Source organism: Octopus sinensis, linkage group LG4 (assembly GCF_006345805.1).
Source record: "Octopus sinensis linkage group LG4, ASM634580v1, whole genome shotgun sequence".
Taxonomy (NCBI): domain Eukaryota; kingdom Metazoa; phylum Mollusca; class Cephalopoda; order Octopoda; family Octopodidae; genus Octopus; species Octopus sinensis.
This window is the reverse complement of record NC_043000.1, coordinates 149,451,983-149,473,900: the sequence shown is the minus strand read 5'-3', so window position 1 is coordinate 149,473,900 and position 21,918 is coordinate 149,451,983. Positions and strand designations below refer to the sequence as shown.

Genomic DNA, 21,918 nt, shown 5'->3' with positions numbered 1-21,918 from the left:
TTATGTGCAAACTGTCCAGATGTGGTCTCTCACACCAACCCTACAATATCGTTTTAAAAATTAAGAATTACCTCATCAAAATCTCATCGCTACAAGATAATGCATGATTAGTTCAAAACAAAGTGAATGAAAAAGGATTAATTTTGGCAGAATAATGTGAACACGAAAGGGTTAAACAAATATTACACTTACTTCAATAATTAAATGAAATACAAATACTTGTTCATTGGTATAAATACTGATTTCAAATGTTAGCATGAGGCCAGCATATTTTGGGGTGGGGTAAGTCTATTACATCGACTTCAGTGCTCAACTACTATTCATGTTATCAACCGTTGATAGACGAAAGGCAAAATGAACCTCAGTAGTTGTTGTTTAACCTCTGGTCAATTCCAGTCCTGCAGAACTATGACCAAAAGTGTTCTAGTCATAGCAATTCCATCTTTTTAGTTAGGGAAGTATTTAGAATTACATTTTTTATGCCTTTTTTAATTGAAAGATGATTGGATGTGATTTCGAAAATAGTTGGCAACAATTTTTAGCTAAATAATAATTAAATAATAAACAAGCTTAAATCATGTCAGAGTAATTTTCCAAGTTTCCTTGATATTTTTTTTTAGGTAAAATGAGACCAATTCAGAAGCGGTGTGTGATTATTTCCATGTTAGGAATAATTTCATGTATTGTAATTATGACATTGAAAGCTCAAGGTGAGTTATTTTATATCTTTTACATTTAATTTCTTTTTTTTCTTTTCCAAATATGGTTAGATGTTTCTGAAAATTCATTTATCTTAAGAAGTGTTATTGTTGATATTTGACAAACATGGTTGGTCAGTCAGTCGGTCGGTCGGCTGCTAGATAATTTGTAGTATAGTGCTGGCAGAGATATTCAAGTATTGGGCTGGTAACAAACTGAAAGAAGACCTAACAATCAAAGCAGAAATCAAACTTATAATTTATAAAATATAATCCACAATAAGGTGGGTTATGGACTTTATTGATTGCAAATTTACTACAAAAGAAAATAGTGTTTATATTTTCTTTTATTTCATGGAAAATTTCTAACGCATCACAGTAAAATATTTGAAGTTTGTATCAAGAAGCTACCTGGACAGCACTTACAGCTCCTTCCTTGGTCATATAGAATTATTGGGGCAGTTTCCTAGATTCAAAGGCATATATACTCACCCCTGGATAGGATGATTGTTCGTCACAGGAATGTTCATTTTTGCCAGCTGAATGGACTGGAACAACATGAAATGATGCGTTTTGCTCAAGAGCACAACACATAATACAGTCCAAGAATTGAAACCACAATCTTACAAATCATGGGTGCAACACCTTAACCACTAAGCCACCTGCCTCCACAGCAGTACTTAACAGCCCAGAAAAAATTACAGAATCTTTATAGAAATTCAAGAATATCTTGAAACTAAGAAAGTGGAGCTGATTTTATAGAAAGTAAGCTGACTATATACATATTTACAAAGAACTAAGTTAAACTGATTACCTGAGACTAAAACATCAGCTGAAAAGCTCATTGATAAGGTTCATTGGTATATATCTATTAAAAAGCTGTTACCTACAGAACCATCTATTTATAGGATGTGGCTACAAGTTTTGTATAGTTACTATATATTGATACCAGTGTATTTTTGTGACGAGACATATTACATTCACTATCATAATATCAGAATAGAGAACATAGTCATGTAATTTGCATAGTCATTAGAACCTCTTGGTAGATATTGAGTTATGTATTTTATATTACCAACAATGCTTGTCAATGAGATTGGTTCAATTCAGAAAGTATTCAGAATATATCCAGCAGTGAATGATGATGTTAAGGAGCTCAATTATTCACTTTGTGCAATGTTGTGCGGAAATTACCTATGACATTAGAGGAAATAAAAATTAAGGCAGAGACGGACGAATTTATCGTAAAAATGAAAAAAAATAGTGAGATCAGAAGAAATAAATAAAAAAAAAAGTACGTGTGGTTGGACGTAACACGGTTTCGATATGTGATAATGTTCTTATGTATGCACAGAGGGTCACTACAAGGTCAGGTCGCTCTTGGGCGCTACTGGTAACATGTAACCCAGTACAACCTGTCGCACTGGTCAGGTCAAGTGCTTCCCCACTCCCTGTAGAAAGACCAAAAGAAGATCCAGTGGAGACCGCGTCTTCGACAGTCGTAACATCAGGAACTGAGAAAGATGGAAACGAAAAACTAGGAGTACAAAAAGAAAAATAAACAGAATGGACAGAGGTGGGCAAGAAGAAGAGTAAAAGAAGAAAACAGCAAACCAGCAAGGAAGAACCACAACCTATTCCCGTCCCTCCCTTCCCGCTCCACACCCCAAACCATCTCCCCCTGCAGACACCAGCCCTTTCCTTACCCCCACCAGATATGAACACAAATAATGCAAACACACAAGAACCACAAATTCCCAATCTCTCAAACCTAAGCCTGTCAACCCAACAAATCAAAATCCTTTCAAAAGAACTAAAATTCACACCAACCCCACAATACCCTAACCTGAGTGAAATGCAGGATGATGTCTCACACTTTTACAGAAAATTATGCCTCACAGAGGAATTTTTTTTTACAAAGAAATTAATAACGACAAATCAATGGTCCATAACAAGAGCGATTATAATCCCACAAAAGGCAGAAACAAAACTTTGGACAAATTTTGTGACTACATTTCAAACTTTCCTTATAGTGAACTTCCACAACCTAAACCCAAACCCAATACCAGTAAAAGGGAATGGGAAATCCTCTATGAGTTACGAAACAATCATGACATCACAATCACGGAAGCAGATAAGGGTAGTGCTGTCGTCATTTGTATTGTATGGATACTCAACAATACAAAAACTCTGTATCTCACCTCTTACAAAATACTACCAACTATGAAAGAATAGTCAACTACCAACAATCAAAAACAATTATCAAATTAATCACACTCATTTGCCAACATCGAAATAACTTAACGGCAAAGGAATGCGACTACCTAACAAATTTTAATTGCCAAACCAGCATCCCCTACGGGCTTCCAAAAATCCACAAGAGCAAAATAATTACCGAAGCTTGCAAAAAGTCCGCTTCAACCTGCATCACTGTACCACATCCCACTGATCTCAAACTGGGACCAATTGTGGCAGACCCAAACTGTGAAACACACAGATTAAGCAACTTTATCGATGCCCTCTTAAAACCAATACTCAAACACATACCAAGTATTGTAAGACCTGGACCTACTAAATCATCTCCCCAAACATACCAATAAAGACATTTTCATTGTCTCCTTTGATGTGATAAACCTTTACACTACGATCCCACATCAATATGGACTAGAAGCCATTAAATTTCTGGCTTGAAAAATACCCTAACGGGGTCCCGGAAAGAATAAAAAAAAGAATTCATCATCGAGGGCCTTAAGTTTATCCTCCAAAACAACTTTTTTTAATTTTAATAATAATACCTACAGACAGGTATCAGAGACTGTAATGGGTACTAAAGTTGCCCCTACCTATGCAAACCTGGTGATGGCCTACCTAGAATTACAAATTTATGAAGAATCCAAATCAAAATACGGCCTGTCTTTCCATAAATACCTGTTGGAGAATTGGAAACGCTACTTGGATGATTGCCTCATCCTATGGTCCCACACATTCGACCAACTCAGTGATTTCAAAAACTTTAATCAACAGTGTCGACAACCATATCTAATTTGCAATGGAATATAGTCAAGACCAACTTCCTTTTCTTGACATTCTTAGTATAAAAAAGGTACCAACATTGAAACTGATATCCACTACAAACCAACTGATTCCAAACAATACCTTCTGTTTCACCAATGCAAAATTACCCGACACAAGCCCACCGTCAAAAAATGTGGTCGTTGCAACCAGGACTTGCATCCACCTCATTGAAGGAACAATATACAAATTCCAGTCAGGACACACTTTGTTGTAAAAAATAACTTCACCTGTGCACCAAAGAATCTACTTTATGCCATAAGGTGTGAAGGGTACCACAAAGATTGCATTGGGCAAACGAGCTTTACCCTCAGATAAAGGATGACAGTCCACCGCCAATAATTGAGGGATCTCATCACAAAACAGATACCACTTAGTGATCACTTAGATCTCTGTGCAGAAAACAAGTCCCCCAAATTCCTAGTTTTCCGACTATACCAATGCCCAGACAATACCACTGACCAAACAGGAATAAATAGGGAAAATAATCTTATTCGAAAATACAGACCACAACTCAGCACGCTCTAACATATTCCCCCAGGTATACACCTACAACAAACACACACAAAAACATATACAGATGTACAAAATCACACACATACAAATACAATGCAAACCTCCCACGCAAAGACATACATATACACACACGCACAAACACAATATTCCCACACTCGAACACAAACCCACACATTCCAAGAAAAAACACATACATATATACACTTGCAATACGATTCTAGCAACCATAACCAACACTCACACACACATACACACATACGTAAACATGTACATGCACACATCTACACATCATCCTGACAATTACAAATCACATTCTCACATACACAGATACACACACAAACACACATGCATATATGCACACATATGTACACAGACACACAAACACAATACGCTCGTTCCCCAGTAAAAAATCACACACACACTGAAAAGAAAAAACATGTACATATACACATAATACAATCCCAACAAACACTCACAAACACACAGACACACACACATACACACAAGTATGCACACACACACAATGACACACACCTCCCCGACAAATACAAGACACATAGACACACTTACACAAACACACCCACACGTAAACACACACACTGCACTAACAATACAGACAAAACAAATCACTCACAAACTCAGCACACACACATATGCACGCACACCCGGAAACTACATAAACCACACCCACATATACACACAAACACTCAGTACCATACTCAGTACCATACTCAGTACCAACATGCACTGAACGTACACGCACACATACACACCACCCCGATAAACCCAACACACACGGATACACACAGAACCCCTGATAAATACAACACACTTACACACACATACACACCCATACACACTTCTTATTTTCTTCTCTTTCTTTTCTCTTTTTTCTCATTTTTTCTCTTTCTTTATTCCTCTCTTCCTGTTTTCGATTTGACCTTACTAATGCATTCCCTACTTTTAGGTCACTTTAAATAAAACCCTTGATTCAATAACACTGTGCATAAACTCTATACTTAGAATGGCCAATTTTAAATACTATTGGATTTTACCCATAAGGTATTCGAATCTTATATGTATACCATTCTGCCTAAATAATGGATCTACAAAGACAATATCCCTGCATATCTCACATCCATTTTCATTCCTCCACCTCACTCTCTATTTCGTATCTTATCTAAATTAATTATTGCTTAACCATCTTCTCATACCGTCTCCGATGAAGGAATATAATAAATATCCTAGAAACAGCTGTAAGACCTATTTATAAATGTTCTAAAATCTACACTGCCTTGGTTTGTTATTTCATTACGGAGAAAAAAAATTATATACACACGCTGATATATGACCCAAGTTGGACCCCTTATTCGACTAATCACCGAACCTGGAACTTAACTATGGTCTATCCATAGCACTTATTCGGCACTAGCTGACACCTTTGGGTCTCACTGACACCATTACCTCCCATAACCTATATATATATGTATGTGTGTGTGTGTGGTGTGTGTGTGTGTGTGTGTGTGTGTGTGTGTGTGTATTATCATCATCATCGTTCATCATCATCGTTTAACGTCCGTTTTAAGTGATAGCATGGGTTGGACGGTTCGACCGGGTTCTGGGAAGCCAGGAGGCTGCACCAGGCTCCAGTCTGATCTGGCAGTGTTTCTACAGTTGGATGCCCTTCTTAACGCCAACTACTCCGTGAGTGTAGTGGGTGGTTTTTACGTGCCACTGGCACAGGGGCCACCCACTTATTCTTGCCCAGTCGCCAAATGATGATTATGCATTGCTAAGCTAAGCTAAGTCTCGTTTTTCGATCCTTCATTCACTCATTCGCCTTTAACACTTTAAATGTATTGTTTACTATTTAAATGTGAAGGCGCGTGGCTCAGTGGTTAGAGCGTCGAGCTTACGATCGTGAGGTTGTGAGCTCGAATCCCGGACCGGGCTGCGTGATGTGTTCTTGAGCAAGACACTTTATTTCACGTTGCTCCAGTTCACTCAGCTGTAGAAATGAGTTGCGACGTCACAGATGCCAAGCTGTATCGGCCCCTTTTGCCTTTCCCTTGGACAACATCGGTGACGTGGAGAGGGAAGGCCGGTATGCATGGACGACTGCTGGTCTCCCATAAAACAACCTTGCCCAGACTTGTGCCTCAGAGGGTAACTCTCTAGGTGCAAACCCAAGGTCAGTGTCTGACCGAAGGGGGTCACCACCACCGCTATTTAAATGTACTGTTTACTAACAGCTCATTTTTCTCAGAAGCTAACTAATTAAATTAGGATAATCACTCGTCTCTTGGCCTGTTTAATTTCTTATTCCTCGTTTCTCTAGTTTAATTTCTTATCCGCCATGAACTCTATGAATGTATACTATACTAAACACTCCCGCTACTTTCGTTAGATCCTCGTCCCGTGTCCTCAAATTAAACTCGCTTGTTCGCGGTGCGCCCCCACCCCCACCACCACCACCAAACAATACCTATTTCTTTACTACCCACAAGGGGCTAAACATAGAGGGGACAAACGAGGACAGACATAGGTATTAAGTCGATTACATCGACCCCAGTGCGTAACTGGTACTCAATTTATCGACCCCGAAAGGATGAAAGGCAAAGTCGACCTCGGCGGAATTTGAACTCACAACGTAACGACAGACGAAATACCGCTAAGCATTTCGCCCGGCGTACTAACGTTTCTGCCAACTCGCCGCCTTACAATACCGGATATCTTGATCCTTACGCCGATCTTTATCATCTCACCATCGACACCAGATATCTCTCTCCTCCCACCACCATTACCTGATGTTTCTTCTCTCCGCTGATCCACCTCACTGGGCTGTTCTCTATATATTACCTGCACTCTTCCCCCCCTCTCTCTCTTGATACAAGTAGTTTGGGGTCTGTTTTCATGGTAACGCATACTAATGACGTTAAGGGGATTTTATTTATTTTGCCAATACAGAAACCAGTCCACGTGAGTCCTTGTACTTTAATGTACGTTAGGAGATTTTATTAACCTGTTCTACTTCGGTTGATTTCTGTAGTTATCATCAGTGTAATTTTGGTGATTTAAATATGAGTTTTAACTGTTATTTCCAGCAGGCAGACATACTTAGTACATACTTAGTATGTCCTTTGATTAATTTAAAGTTTAATCCCTCAGCTATTTAATGCTTTTCTTGGGCTTGTGATGACCTATATTAGTAATTCTGTTATTATCATTTTTTAAAATAGTCATTCCAGATGACAACTAAATTGATAATATCTTAGCAAATTAATTTTTGAGAATTATGTTTTTTCTCGCGATTGTTTGCCCTTATATATATATATATATATATATATAATATATATATATATATATATCTATATATATATATATATATATATATATAATAAATATATATATCAAAGGAACGCTAACTGGGGAGATAGTTTTTATATGTGGCAGATGCTCGGGAGCAATAAACACTGAAAATGCGCAGCGAACAACTCCCGCCACATTCCAGGGAGAAAAAACTAGAAGTAGTAGATAGCTTCTGTTACCTAGGTGACCAAGTCAGTAGCGGAGGAGGGTGCGCTGAAAGTGTAACTGCTAGAGTAAGAATAGCCTGGGCAAAGTTCAGAGAGCTTTTACTTCTGCTGGTGACAAAGAGCCTCTCGCTCAGAGTAAAAGGTAGACTGTATGATGCTTGTGTACGAACAGCCATGCTACATGGCAGTGAAACATGGACTGTGACTGCTGAGGACATGCGTAAGCTCGCAAGGCATGAAGCCAGTATGATCCGATGGATGTGTAATGTCAGTGTGCATACTCGACAGAGTGTTAGTACCTTGAGAGAAAAGTTGGACCGAAGAAGCATCAGATGTGGTGTGCAAGAGAGACGCTTGCGCTGGTATGGTCATGTGGCGAGAATGGATGAAGATAGTTGTGTGAAAAAGTGCCACACCCTAGCGGTTGAGGGAACCTGTGGAAGAAGTGGACCCAGGAAGACCTGGGATGAAGTGGTGAAGCACGACCTTCGAACTTTAGGCCTCACCAAGGAAATGACCAGTGACCGAGGCTTTTGGAAATATGCTGTGCTCGAGAAGACCCGGAAGCCAAATGAGACCATAACGCGTGGTCTTTGCCAGGAGCGTAACCAGCCCGCTTATGCGTACCTTTTCCTTCTTTGGATACTAAACTCTGCTTGCGAAGACCTGTTAAGGCAAGTGAAATCAAAATCAAATTCGATGACTGGCATCCGTGCTAGCGAGGTGCAAAGAGCACCATATGAGTGTGATCGTTGACAGAGCGGCTAACCGGCTTCCGTGCCAGTGGCACATAAAAGGCACCATTCGAGTGTGATCGTTACCAACGGCGCCTTACTGACACTTGTGCCCGTGCTCGTAGGGTGCCAAGAGCACCAACCAAGCGTGATCGTTGCCAGAGGGCACCGTTCGTGTTTGATCGTTACCAGCGTCGCCTTACTGGCACTTGTGCCGGTGGCATGCATAAAAAGATTCGACCGAGGTCATTGCCAGTACCGCCTGACTGGCATCCGTGCCGGTGGCACGTAAAAAGCACCCACTACACTCTCGGAGTGGTTGGTGTTAGGAAGGGCATCCAGCTATAGAAACTCTGCCAGATCAAGATTGGAGTGTGGTGCAGCCATCTGGTTCGCCAGCCCTCAGACAAAATCGTCCAACCCATGCTAGCATGGAAAGCGGACGTTAAACGATGATTATATATATATATATATATATATATATATATATATACAAATTAGTAAATAAATGGCACAACTAAGTACCGATATTTACTGGAAATAGCGAACGTAAAAATACGACGCTAATGTGTAGCTTCACCGCGTATGTATTAGCAAAAATGCCTGTGTGCAACAAATTAGAGAAAAAAAACCGTCTTACCTCCAGGGAGAACATCTGAAAGATGAAACACCCGGAAAAGGATAATGTGGTACCTGCAGGTTTCAGGTTTTACAAGATATGTCTCTCACCCATATTTTATTTTACCTTCATCAGCCAAACATATACCAAGACGAAATCTACGATGTTACCACATTAATACTAACACACTCGACTGAAATGCGGAACGCTAACAGTACGAGAAACGGTGAAGAAGTTTCAAAATATCAGTAATGCAATACAAAGTATTGCCTTCCAGTAAAAAGTAGCCCGTGAGGGAAAAATACACAAATTAGTAAATAAATGGCACAACTAAGTACCGATATTTACTGGAAATAGCGAACGTAAAAATACGACGCTAATGTGTAGCTTCACCGCGTATGTATTAGCAAAAATGCGTGTGTGCAACAAATTAGAGAAAAAAAACCGTCTTACCTCATACACAAATATATGAAAATATATATACATATATGTATATATATAAATAGATGCATGTATTTTTCCCTTGTTAACAATTAACAGGGAAAAATACATAAATAGTTACCAAGGTAGCAAAAAAAATCACACAAGTTGTTTTTGAAAGTTGAACCTTCAGGTTTACGTGAAATCTTTTGTATGTTTAACTCTATTTATATATATATATATATATATATATATTGTTAATCCAAACATGAAAACACAAAGAGAAAACACAACAACGCGAGGACGTGGAACAAGTATCGTATTATTGGACGCTCAGGAAAGAAGGAGGGTTCAACGTTTCGAGCGGAGCTCTTCGTCAGAAACATAGGAAAAGGAAAGATCCAAAGAAGGGAAGACGGAGGGAAAAAATCGCCAACGGTACACACGCGGTCACACACACATATATATATATATAGATATATATATATATATATATATATAGATATATATATATATATAATATATATATATATACACACACACAAATATATAAAGAAAAAACTACGTTCATTATTATATTAGGAGGTTTTAAATACACTTTAATATTTTACAGTATCGATCTAAAGCAAAGGATTACTTAAGAAAAACCAGAATTTAAGAGAAGAGAAAAACAAAATGTCTCATGATATTCGTTGAAGGCTTTTATCTCAGATATTCTCATATTAATCACTGGTGTTGCTTTAGTAGAGTGCTCTTGTTTTTTTTTCTGGTTTTTTGGGGCGGGGGGGTGAGGGGGGTTGTTTGTTCTGCATTTTAAATGAGTTACTTTGTTCTCTTACAAACAAAAGGGTTTTTGTACATCACACTCTCCCACTGACCTTTTGACTCTGATATACAAGTGGTTTAAAGACAGTGGGGGAAAATACTGTTGCTTTTCATGTTCTAAAAGCTAGTTTTCACACTCTTATATCCTTAAAGCATGTGAATATGCATCTCATTGCATTCTTGCTTGGATGGAAAGTTTAGTTTGTTTGATGGTTGATTTTCCTGATTTGTTTTTTCATTTTTTTTTTACTACCTGAATAATAAAAACTGATTGAAGTGCTCAGTAATAATTCAGTGGTTTTTTTTTTTTGGTTTTTTGGTTTTTTGGTTTTTCAACCCCAGGTATATTCTTCCTGGATCTTTTAAGTTTGTCTTTTGCTGAAGAACTCACTTGGAATATTTGTATTGAATCTACTCCTAGATCAACTCCTATGAAAGTTAGTTCTCTATCCCAAGTTCATTATCTTTCCTTTGAATGTATTCTTCATCTTTATAAGTTTTTTATTTGTGTTGCATGGAATACAATTGTCATGTCTGGGTTGGCACTTCAACTGGCATTCTTTCTCTGCTTCATTAAGCACAAAAGCAAGTTACTAACTGTTGGTTTTGTTTTTACTGCTAAACCTTAACCCTCTTCTCATCGCCAGTACATTACTTCTGTGGAGGCGCAATGACCCAGTGGTTAGGACAGCGGACTCGCGGTCATAGGATCGCGGTTTCAATTCCCAGACCGGGCATTGTGAGTGTTTATTGAGCGAAAACACCTAAAAAGCTCCACGAGGCTCCAGCAGGGGGTGGTGGTGATCCCTGCTGTACTCTTTCACCACAACTTTCTTTCACTCTTACTTCCTGTTTCTGTTGTACCTGTATTTCAAAGGGCCGGCCTTGTCACTCTCTGTGTCACGCTGAATATCCCCGAGAACTACGTTAAGGGTACACGTGTCTGTGGAGTGCTCAGCCACTTACACGTTAATTTCACGAGCATGCTGTTCCGTTGATTCGGATCAACCGGAACCCTCATCGTCGTAACCGACAGAGTGCTTCCACCACATTACTTCTTTATCTCAATTCTACAAATACTTCCATGGTTGTTGTTCTGCCAAATTTTCTTCTGACTCTCTTAAATTATTAATTGATTTCTCCTTCTACTATTCCTCATCCTTTCACAGTTGTTGTCCCATGCTGTAAGATTTTCTACTCTACGAATTTCTTTGAACATTTGTCTTTTGGAACTTTCTTCTTTCATGTTTCCCTGATAGATAACTTAATTGTTTTTTTAATTTTGTGTTATCTCAAATATCTTCTCAGACTTATTTTTGCCATTTTCTTTGACAAATCCCAAGTTATTTCTTGAAACTTGTTTTATTAATGGTTACTTACCACCTTGTTCAGAATTCCTTCCAACACACACTCGAAAAAATAAGTAACAGGTAAAAAAAAAAAAAAAAAAAAAAAAAAAAGGCGAGCTGGGAGAAACGTTAGCATGCCGGGCGAAATGTGTAGCCGTATTTCGTCTGTCGTTACGTCCCGAGTTCAAATTCCGCCGAGGTTGACTTTGCCTTTCATCCTTTCGGGGCGATAAGTTAAGTAGCAGTTACGCACTGGGGTCGATGTAATCGACTTAATACCTATGTCTGTCTTTGTCCCTTCTATGTTTAGCCCCTTGTGGGTAATAAAGAAATAGGTATAATGACTCTAAATACAAAAGCAAACTATATGCTAACAAGCAACAATAGTATATGAATGCGGTATTTAATTTAGTGTCAAAGATTTATTTAAAGTCTTGGTTACAATCAATTATTTTGACAGTCTCTTCTTACCTGATGTTAGAGTGATGCATTCACATTAACTTATTTCCTAATGAGAAATGATATATGCAAAATTATGTATTTTAAGTGTGTGTGTGTGTGTGTGTGTGCATGCACATGCATGTGTATATACATGTAAATATCTATGTATGCCTGTTCTCTTTGTCTTTTTAATTTAGAATAAATTTTGACCTGGCACCTACTTGATAGCAAGGTTGTGAAAGAGAGCATCTGGTTTTAACCATCATCCTTTAAATCTTAAGAAGGCCTTACAGATTTTTATAGTTCCAGATATTGTAATAATTTATAGCATATGGATTAGGGATTTGTGTTCTCTTCTCAAAATCCAAATTCAGCAATACTTTTCTCTAAGTGAGATTTTATGTGCCTTGTTGCTCCAATAATAACAGAAATGAAGTTGAAAGTGTATCTTGGGTATTGGATTTGCAAACTCCTTATCAATAGATGTCCTCTTTCTCTTGTGTTTTTCTAACCACATTGGTGTCCAGAGACAGCTGATTTCCACTACAGAACATATCTTTTCCTTATGATCCTACAGATCTATATTTGGCTGATTGTGTTTTACCTTGGAAACTGTTTTAATTTATAGGTTCCACCTGTATTCTTTTCACCCATTGGTTTCAACATGGTCACCCTTCAGTAGGTGTTTTTTTTTCTTGTTATCTTGTTCCAGACTGTTCTGGCTGCTGCATCATGGAAAGAAATATCTGCAAGATATTATCTGCAGTTGGTAATAATATGGTTGATATCTTCTGTCTTGGTCTTACACAGCCTTCATTTATTGTTTGCCAAGGTTTTCTGCCTTTTATGCTGTAGACGATGGTGATCCCTTGTTTTTGAATTGCATGGAGGTAGCTTTCAAAGTGGGATGTGATAAACTTGTTGGTACTCCATGCCATGATTTTGACATGATCAATCCCTTCTATGGTTTGTGTGTGTTTGTATGTATGTGTGTGTGTGTGTGTGTGTGTGTGTGTGTGTGTGTATCTGTGTCTCTTCTATTTTTAATTATTATAAATCTTCCACTGAGGATGGAACCGGTTTCCAACTAAGATACAAGGCTCCATCTTTGTGGCATGTAGTTAACACAGACCAATTCACATTTGGAACAGTCTTGTATATTTTTACTGTTCCACTCACGACTACACGAATTAGCTGGTTGATTTCTCTTTCTGAAAATTTCCTTTAAGCATTTACTAACAAAACCTAGTGCTCCAATTATTATTGGTATGAATATGAATTCATTGTCAGCATATAGAAACTGGAGGTTTCAAAGCAGTTGTCCATAGATATCTTCTTTTCCCTTTATTTTCAAAGAGATATTTATATCTGCAAGGCAGCTGACCTCTATGATGAAACATACTTTGGCCCCTCTGTCCCAAACAACAATATCCAGCCTGTTATGTTTACATTTGACAGAAGTTTTGATGAGAATATTCCATCAGTATTCCTTGAGTTGGTGTTTATGAATGTATTTCATAACGGAGGGATTTTCTAAGTTTATTTCAGGACAGTCTTTTTTAGAATAGCATTGTAAATTGTTTTAGTAACAATATCGTGCTGCATAGGGAGGTAATACCATGACTACATTTTAGGACAGCTGATAATCACAGGCATGATATCTTCCACAGAAACATGACATTGCCTACACATGCAGTTGCACCTTGGGATTGCAGGAACATCACTGTCTCTCTTGTTCACCAGGTCCTTTGTGGCAATCTCCTGTTCCTGGATTGCAAATGCATATCCCTCAAAGTGTGATGTAATGTTGTGGTCTTGTGTCCAAGAGAAGCTGCACTTCATATCAATTCGTCTGTCTTCTTCAAGATTCCCAGGCAACATACCCATGTATAATCGTCCTTCTTTTTTTTTGTGTATGCTGAGTGCTTTCCATCCAGGTCTTCTCTGAGCTGTTTTGGGGCTGTGTAGGAGATCATCATGAAGAGAGTGCTTCTTGAGGAGCTCACTGCTAATTCATACGATGTTGCACACTTCGCTTTTCAGTACTGCATTTATATATTTATTTTTGCTGCTGTAGTTTAGCAGGTGCTGCCTGAGTGATACCAAACTGCATTCAAAGGCTGTCCGCACTGTTCTCAGGCCTCTATCACCTTCATTTTTTCTTAGGTAGAGCCTGTCAACATCATTGTTTCTGTGGAAGTCCCCAGTTGTTGTCAGGATTTTGCAGGTTTTGATATCTATGGAGTGGATTTCCTCTACAGACCAATCAAGTATCCCAAATGTTGGGATCAGCACTGGTACTGCAAATGCATTGTGGGATATTGTTTTGTTGTAAAAGGAGAGTTCCGACTGCCATATTTTCCTAAGTCTGGTGTAATATTCTCAGGTCACTCTGTCTTTATTCTCAGTGCCTTCATATGATACATTTTTGTTGATGCCAAGGTACTTGTAACATTCTTTGTATAGAATGGGGGTGATAGAGAGACTGTTAATGCACAGGTTTTGGGTTTGGGGACTGACTTTCCTCCTTCTATAACTAAATATACACTTTACACTTTTACTTGTTTCAGTCATTTGACTGCGGCCATGCTGGAGCACCGCCTTTAGTCGTGCAAATCGACCCTGGGACTTATTCTTTGTAAGCCCAGTACTTATTCTATCGGTCTCTTTTGCCGAACCGCTAAGTGACGGGGACGTAAACACACCAGCATCGGTTGTCAAGCAATGCTAGGGGGACAAACACACACACACACACACATACATATATACATATATATATATATATACATATATACGACAGGCTTCTTTCAGTTTCCGTCTACCAAATCCACTCACAAGGCATTGTTCGGCCCGAGGCTATAGCAGAAGACACAAGATGCCACGCAGTGGGACTGAACCCGGACCATATGGTTGGTTAGCAAGCTACTTACCACACAGCCAACATTTCTTTTGGTCAAATTTCATGCCTGTATCAGCTGAAAATGTTGTTATTAATTCCAGTTGTTTTTTTGGCATAGTTAACAATATTAACATAAATCTTTAGGTCGTCTATAAAGAAATAATGAGTTACACTGATATTTCTAGCAGTTGAAGATCCTAGTATGTAACCATTTGTTTTCTGCAGAAGGAATGATAATGAATTCAGTGCCAGAATAAAAAAAAAATAAAGAAAGATTATTTCCCTGGAATATTCCCTTTGAAATGCCTATACTATCAGAAACAATTATTCTGTTCTCAGTTCTAAGGGTAAGAATTGTTGTCCATGTCTTTGTATGTGTGTGTGTGTGTGTGTGTGTGTGTGTGTGTGTGTATGTATGTATGTATGTATGTATGTATGTATGTATGTATGTATGTATGTATGTGTGTGTATGTGTGTGTGTGTATGTATGTATGTATGTATGTATGTATGTATGTATGTATGTATGTATGTATGTATGTATCATACTCATTTAACATCCATTTACATGCTGGCATGGGTTGAACAGCTTAACAGGGACTGCACCAGGTTCCACAGTCTGTTTTGGCTTGGTTTCTATAATTTGATGCCCTTCCTAATGCTAAACTCTTTACAGAGTGTACTGTGTGCTTTTTATGTGGCACTACCATCAGAGCTTGTTTACATGGCTATGACACCAGTGCTTTTTACATCACACCAGCATGAACATCAATGCTTTTTTTTATGTGGTACCAGCTCCAACATCAATTCTTTGTACATGGAACTTTGGTTTTAAGACATTAATTCTGTTGTGAGGGGAGGGTCTTCAGTCATCTCCTTCATAAGGCTCAGCATTTAGAGATTGGCCTTCTTGTGTGTGAAAACAATAGGCTTTCTGTGCAGTTTCTGTCTACCAAATTTTACTGACAAGGTATTGGTCAGTCCAAGACTATAGTAGAAGAAACTTGCCTTAGGCAACACATGGTTGCAAAGTGAACTTCTTAACACCACATACATATCTACATCTAAATATATTTAAGTATAATATCAATATGTGTTTTTTTTTTCTGACAACTACTTTTATTTTACAGGAATATTATTTCCAAGCCAGTGGTATCTAGAAGAGAGAAATTTTAACCCATTAGAATTATATGTAAGTTTTTCTAAAAAAATCTGCTTTATATATCTAAGTAAAAAAAATTTAAAAAACGCTTTGAATCATAAAAATGAAAATATTGTTGCACTGTTTGGAAAGTTTGGTCATCATCATCATCATCATCATTTAACATTGATTTTCCATGGTGCTAATGGGTTGGATAGTTTGATAGGAACTGGCAAGTCAGAAGACTGCATCAAGCTCTGCTGTCGGCTTTGGCATGATTTCCATGGCTGGCTGCCACTCCTAACATCAAGTATTGGATCATTCCATAAATGATGTGTTTTTTTTTTATACTTCTTTTATTTTTCAAAATTGAGATGAACATTTCATTTCATTTGGGTTTGAGTCCATGCTCAGGCCAAGTCGAAGACTCCACCCTCAGAGTCTGGTGTGGTTGCCAGGTTGTATTCTCTGCTTAAATTTGACATGTGTAGGAGCGAGTTTGAGTCAGTTTGTGCTCGTTGTGTATATCCTGGGAGATGGGGTTCATCTCTAATGGTGCTTAAGTATCTATCCAGTTGCAATTTGAATGATTCCACACTGCATCCTGATAGATTTCTGACATGTACCGGAATGGAGTTGAACAGTTGTGCTCCTCGAACCAACAGACTTGATTCTCGCAGGGTTTTTGCTGCCTGGCCAGCCTTTTTGTTGATTGGTGGCAGCTGGCAGCGTCTTCCGTGGCACAGTGAGTGGTAGGTTTTGATACCAAAGTTTGGCACCTTCTGCTCTATCATTTTCCAAATGTATATAATTCGGTATCGCTCAAATCTTCTTTCTATTGAGTACATCCTCAAGGTTTTGAGTCTTTGCCAATAGTCCAGGTCCCTCGTTTCTGAGAAGTATGAGGTAAAATTTCTTTGGAGCGATTCTATCTTAGATAGTTGGCCCTTTGTTGTTGGTGACCACAACTGAGAACAGTAGTCAATCCTCGGAAGTATCATACTGTTCCAGAGGGTTTTCATTGTTGAGGTATCTCTTGATTTGAAGGTGCGCAAGATCCACCCGCTGTACTTTCTTGCAGTAAGACAGACTGAGTCAAGGTGTTCTTTTTTAATCTAAAATATATTCTCCTCCATTTTGTACAATGCTCTTTCATCTATTTGGTAGACTTGCAAGGAATAAGTGCTGAGGTTGATTTCTTTGACTAACACCTTCTATGGCAGTGCTCCAGCATGGCCGGTGTTAAATGGCTGAAACAAGTAAAAGAATAAAAGGATAAAAGATTACATCAATATTTTAATGATTAATATGGCTGGAATCTCTTGTGGTGATGAAGATATCCACTTAGTGACGGATATCCTTTCTATGATGAGCTATATGTAGAATAGGCTAATGCAGGCTTGCATATAATAAGGACTAGAATCCAAATCCAATGAAAACTGGTGAACTGGTGTCTGAAGCTGAATGAGGCTGATGTTGTAATTACTCTCAACACTTCCGGGAACAAGACAATAACAGAGTATCTGAATTCACTTGCTCCTCTTGTATCTTTATGATGGAAATACAAAAGAATTTGAAGTTTCAAGTGATGCTAGCAATAAAACAAAGCAAACTTGTATATGTATACAACTTAGTCTCATAACAGCCAATTCATGTTACCAAATGGTTTCCTGTTGAAGAATCTTTCACACATATCTTTCAAAAATCCTCTGCCCTTCCTTTCTTCCAAGCTCTGTCGCTCTTTTTCAATTTCTCCCCTACCCTTTCCATCTCACCCTTACCCCCCTCTGCATTCCATAATTACATACAATTTACAAAAAAGATTAGGATGAACATTTGCCACTTGAATGCCCATATAAGGGCAATTTAAAGAACATACTCTGATGAGCCAGCTTTAAATATATATATCATCATCATCATCATCATCATCATCGTTTAACGTTCGCTTTCCATGCTAGCATGGGTTGGATGGTTCAACTGGGGTCTGGGAAGCCCGAAGGCTGCACCAGGCCAGTCAGATCTGGCAGTGTTTCTACAGCTGGATGCCCTTCCTAACACCAACCACTCCGTGAGTGTAGTGGGTGCTTTTTATGTGCCACCGACACAGGTGCCAGACGAGGCTGGTTAACGGCCACACTCGGATGGTGCTTTTTATGTGCCACCGGCACGGAGGCCAGTCAATGTGGTGCTGGCTACGGCCACGTTCAGATGGTTCTCTTATGTGCCACCATCCGAATGTGGCCGTAGCCAGCACCACATCAACTGGCCTCCGTGCTGGTGGCACGTTACAAACACCATCCGATCGTGGCCGTTGCCAGCCTTGCCTTGCCTCCAAACACATATATACTTAACACACGCACACACACATATATACAGAGAGAGAGTTATAGCTCAATTGATTAGAACTAGAATTAAACTAAATGAGACGCAGTTTGATTTTGTACCTGGGAAGAGTACCACAAATGCCATCTTCCTAGTGAGACAGCAAAAGGAAAGGCACTTGACCAAAAGTAAGCCATTGTACCTAGCTTCCATCAACCTGAAGAAAGCTTTCAACAAAGTTCTCTGCTCTATTACATGGTGGTCTCTAAGGAAGTTAGGAGTAGAGGAATGTCTTGTTAAAAACTGTACAAGCCATGTGCTGTGGTGCTGTCAGTGATGTGAGAGTTGGCCATGAATACAGTGATAAATTTAGCGTACAGGTATGGGTTCACCAGGCTCAGTTCTCAGCCCACTCTTATTCATTATAGTCCTCCAGGCCATAACAGAGGAATTCAAAACTGGGTGCCCGTGGGAACTGCTATATGCTGATGACCTTGCTCTTATTGCAGAATCTTTAGCAGAATTGGAGAAGAAATTCCAGGTATGGAAACAAAGCCTGGAGTCAAATGGCCTTAATGTCAACCTAACAAAGACCAAAGATGTTGTTTGTAAGAAAAATGATAAAACTCTCTTTCCATCAGGTAAATTGCCCTGCTCAATAAGTAGGAAAGAAGTTGCTGCACCCAGTGTAAACTATGGACACACAAGAAGTGCAGAGGAATCACAAGTAGATTAACAGATAAAGTTGTCTTTGTATCTGGCAGGAACAATAAGCACACACGACCAAGATCCTCTCAAATGCCCAAGAGGCTCTCTTAAGGTTATAGATAGTTTTTGTTACCTAGGTGACCAAATTAGCAATGGTGGAGGATGCACTGAAAGTCTTGTTTTTAGGATAAGAATTGGGTGGAGGAAGTTCAGCGAGCTATTACCTCTGTTGGCAACAAAAGGACTCTCAGAGTGAAAGGTAGACTGTATGGTGTTTGTGTGAGAATGGCTATGCTCCATAGTAGTGAGATATGGGCTCTGAATGCAGATGACATGAGTAGACTGGAGAGAAATGAAGGTAGTATGCTCTGTTGGATGTGCAACATCAGTGCGCATGTACAACAAAGTGCAAATGTATTGAGAAAAAGTTAGGTATGAAAGGAATTACATGTGGCATGCAAGAGAGAAGACTACATTGGTTTGGACATGTGATGTGTATGAATGAGGACAGCTGCATAAAGAAGTGCCGATCACTGAAAGTGGATGGTACCTGTGGAAGAGGGAGACTGAAGGAGACATGGGATGAAGTAAGGACTGATCTCAGGATGTTGGGCCTCACAGAAGAAATGACAATGGACTGAGATGTCTGGTGATATGAGGTTCTTGAGAAGACCCACCCACATCAGTGAAACTGAGTTCTAGAAGTGCTGTGTGTCCTGCCCACACTTAACAAGGAAACTTCTCCCACACTCTACCACAACAAACCAAACTATATCTCTACATCTCAAAGGCGGTGAGCTGGCAGAACCGTTAGCACGCCGGGCGAAATACGTAGCCGTATTTCATCTATCATTACGTTCCGAGTTCAAATTCCGCCAAGGTCGACTTTGCCTTTCATCCTTTCGGGGTCGATAAATTAAGTACCAGTTACGCACTGGGGTCGATGTAATCGACTTAATCCGTTTTTCGGTCCTTGTTTGTCCCCTCTGTGTTTAGCTCCTTGTGGGTAGTAAAGAAATATATATCTCTACATCTCTTCTCTTTCTCATATTTCCACTTCATGCACTATGCTTACCTCCCACTCCCCAATCCTGCCCTCCTGGCCATGTCCCACTATATCATTGCTCTCTGCTAGCCCCGCCGACTTGTGTGTTTCACCCATACGCCCTGTCTCACTGTATCATTGATATCTGCTAGCTCCTGATCTGTATATTCCACCAACACATAACAAAAAAAACTTTTCACACACCCTGCCCCAACAAACCAATCTACATCTTAACATTTCTCTTCCTCACATTTCCTCCTTCATACACTCATCATCATCATTGTTCGACCGTGGTCGAGACAATGGAATTTACCATGCTACGCCAGACTTCACGGTCCATCATGGCATTACGGAGGTCCTGTTGCTGGATGCCTGTATCCCTGGAGATTACATCAGGGTAGGAGAGTGTGTGCCCTCTGGTATTGCGAGTAGATGGCTTCCAGAGGAGAAGAGTAGAAATTACCTCTTTTTCAGCTTTTTCATACACTATGCTTACCTCCCACACACCAATCCTGTTCTCATGGACCTGTTCCTCTGTATCATTGCTATCCGGTAGTCCCCTTCAACTCTATATATACCCAGGTACCCTATATATACCCAGGTACCCTACGTGTACCCTTAACGTAGTTCTCGGGGATATTCAGCGTGACACAGAGAGTGACAAGGCCGGCCCTTTAAAATACAGGTACAACAGAAACAGGAAGTAAGAGTGAGAGAAAGTTGTGGTGAAAGAGTACAGCAGGGATCACCACCATCCCCTGCCAGAGCCTCGTGGAGCTTTTAGGTGTTTTCGCTCAATAAACACTCACAACGCTCAGTCTAGGAATCAAAACCGCGATCCTATGACTGCGAGTCCGCTGCCCTAACCACTGGGCCATTGCGCCTCCACATAAATTAACCTCTGTATGCATGTATGTATTTCTTTACTACCCATAAGGGGCTAATCACAGAAGGGGACAAACAAGGATAGACAAACGGATTAAGTCGATTACATCGACCCCAGTGCGTAACTGGTACAAGGCGTTGAGCTGGCAGAAACGTTAGCACACTGGGTGAATACTTAGCGGTATTTCATCTGCTGTTACGTTCTGAGTTCAAATTCCGTCGAGGTCGACTTTGCCTTTCATCCTTTCAGGGTCGATAAATTAAGTACCAGTTACGCACTGGGGTCGATATAAACGACTTAATCCATCTGTCCGTCCTTGTTTGTCTCCTCTGTGTTTAGCCCCTTGTGGGTAGTAAAGAAATAGGTACTTAATTTATCGACCCCGAAAGGATGAAAGGCAAAGTTGACCTCGGTGGAATTTGAACTTAGAACGTAACGGCAGACGAAATACGGCAACGCATTTCGCCCAGCACGCTAACGTTTCTGCCAGCTCGCGGCCTTAGGTATGCATATATATGTGTGTGTGAGTATGTATATGCAAGTGTGTGTGTGTGCATGTGTATGTGTGTGTGTGTGTGTACTCTTACTCTTTTTTTTTTTTTTTACTTGTTTCAGTCATTTGACTGTGGCCATGCTGGAGCACCGCCTTTAGTCGAGCAAATCGACCCCGGGACTTATTCTTTGTAAGCCCAGTACTTATTCTATCGGTC

The 21,918-nt window shown here is 39.5% G+C and overlaps 1 protein-coding gene across 1 annotated transcript in view; it reads left to right on the top strand.

The window, feature by feature from the left end:
* The window catches only part of LOC115211102, a 48,345-nt gene that overhangs the window by 16,208 nt on the left and 10,219 nt on the right, over nucleotides 1-21,918 (top strand). The window contains exons 2-3 of the mRNA XM_029780002.2: nucleotides 621-710; nucleotides 16,237-16,298. Coding sequence (XP_029635862.2) covers nucleotides 621-710; nucleotides 16,237-16,298 — 152 coding nt within the window. The remainder of the gene's footprint in view (nucleotides 1-620; nucleotides 711-16,236; nucleotides 16,299-21,918) is intronic.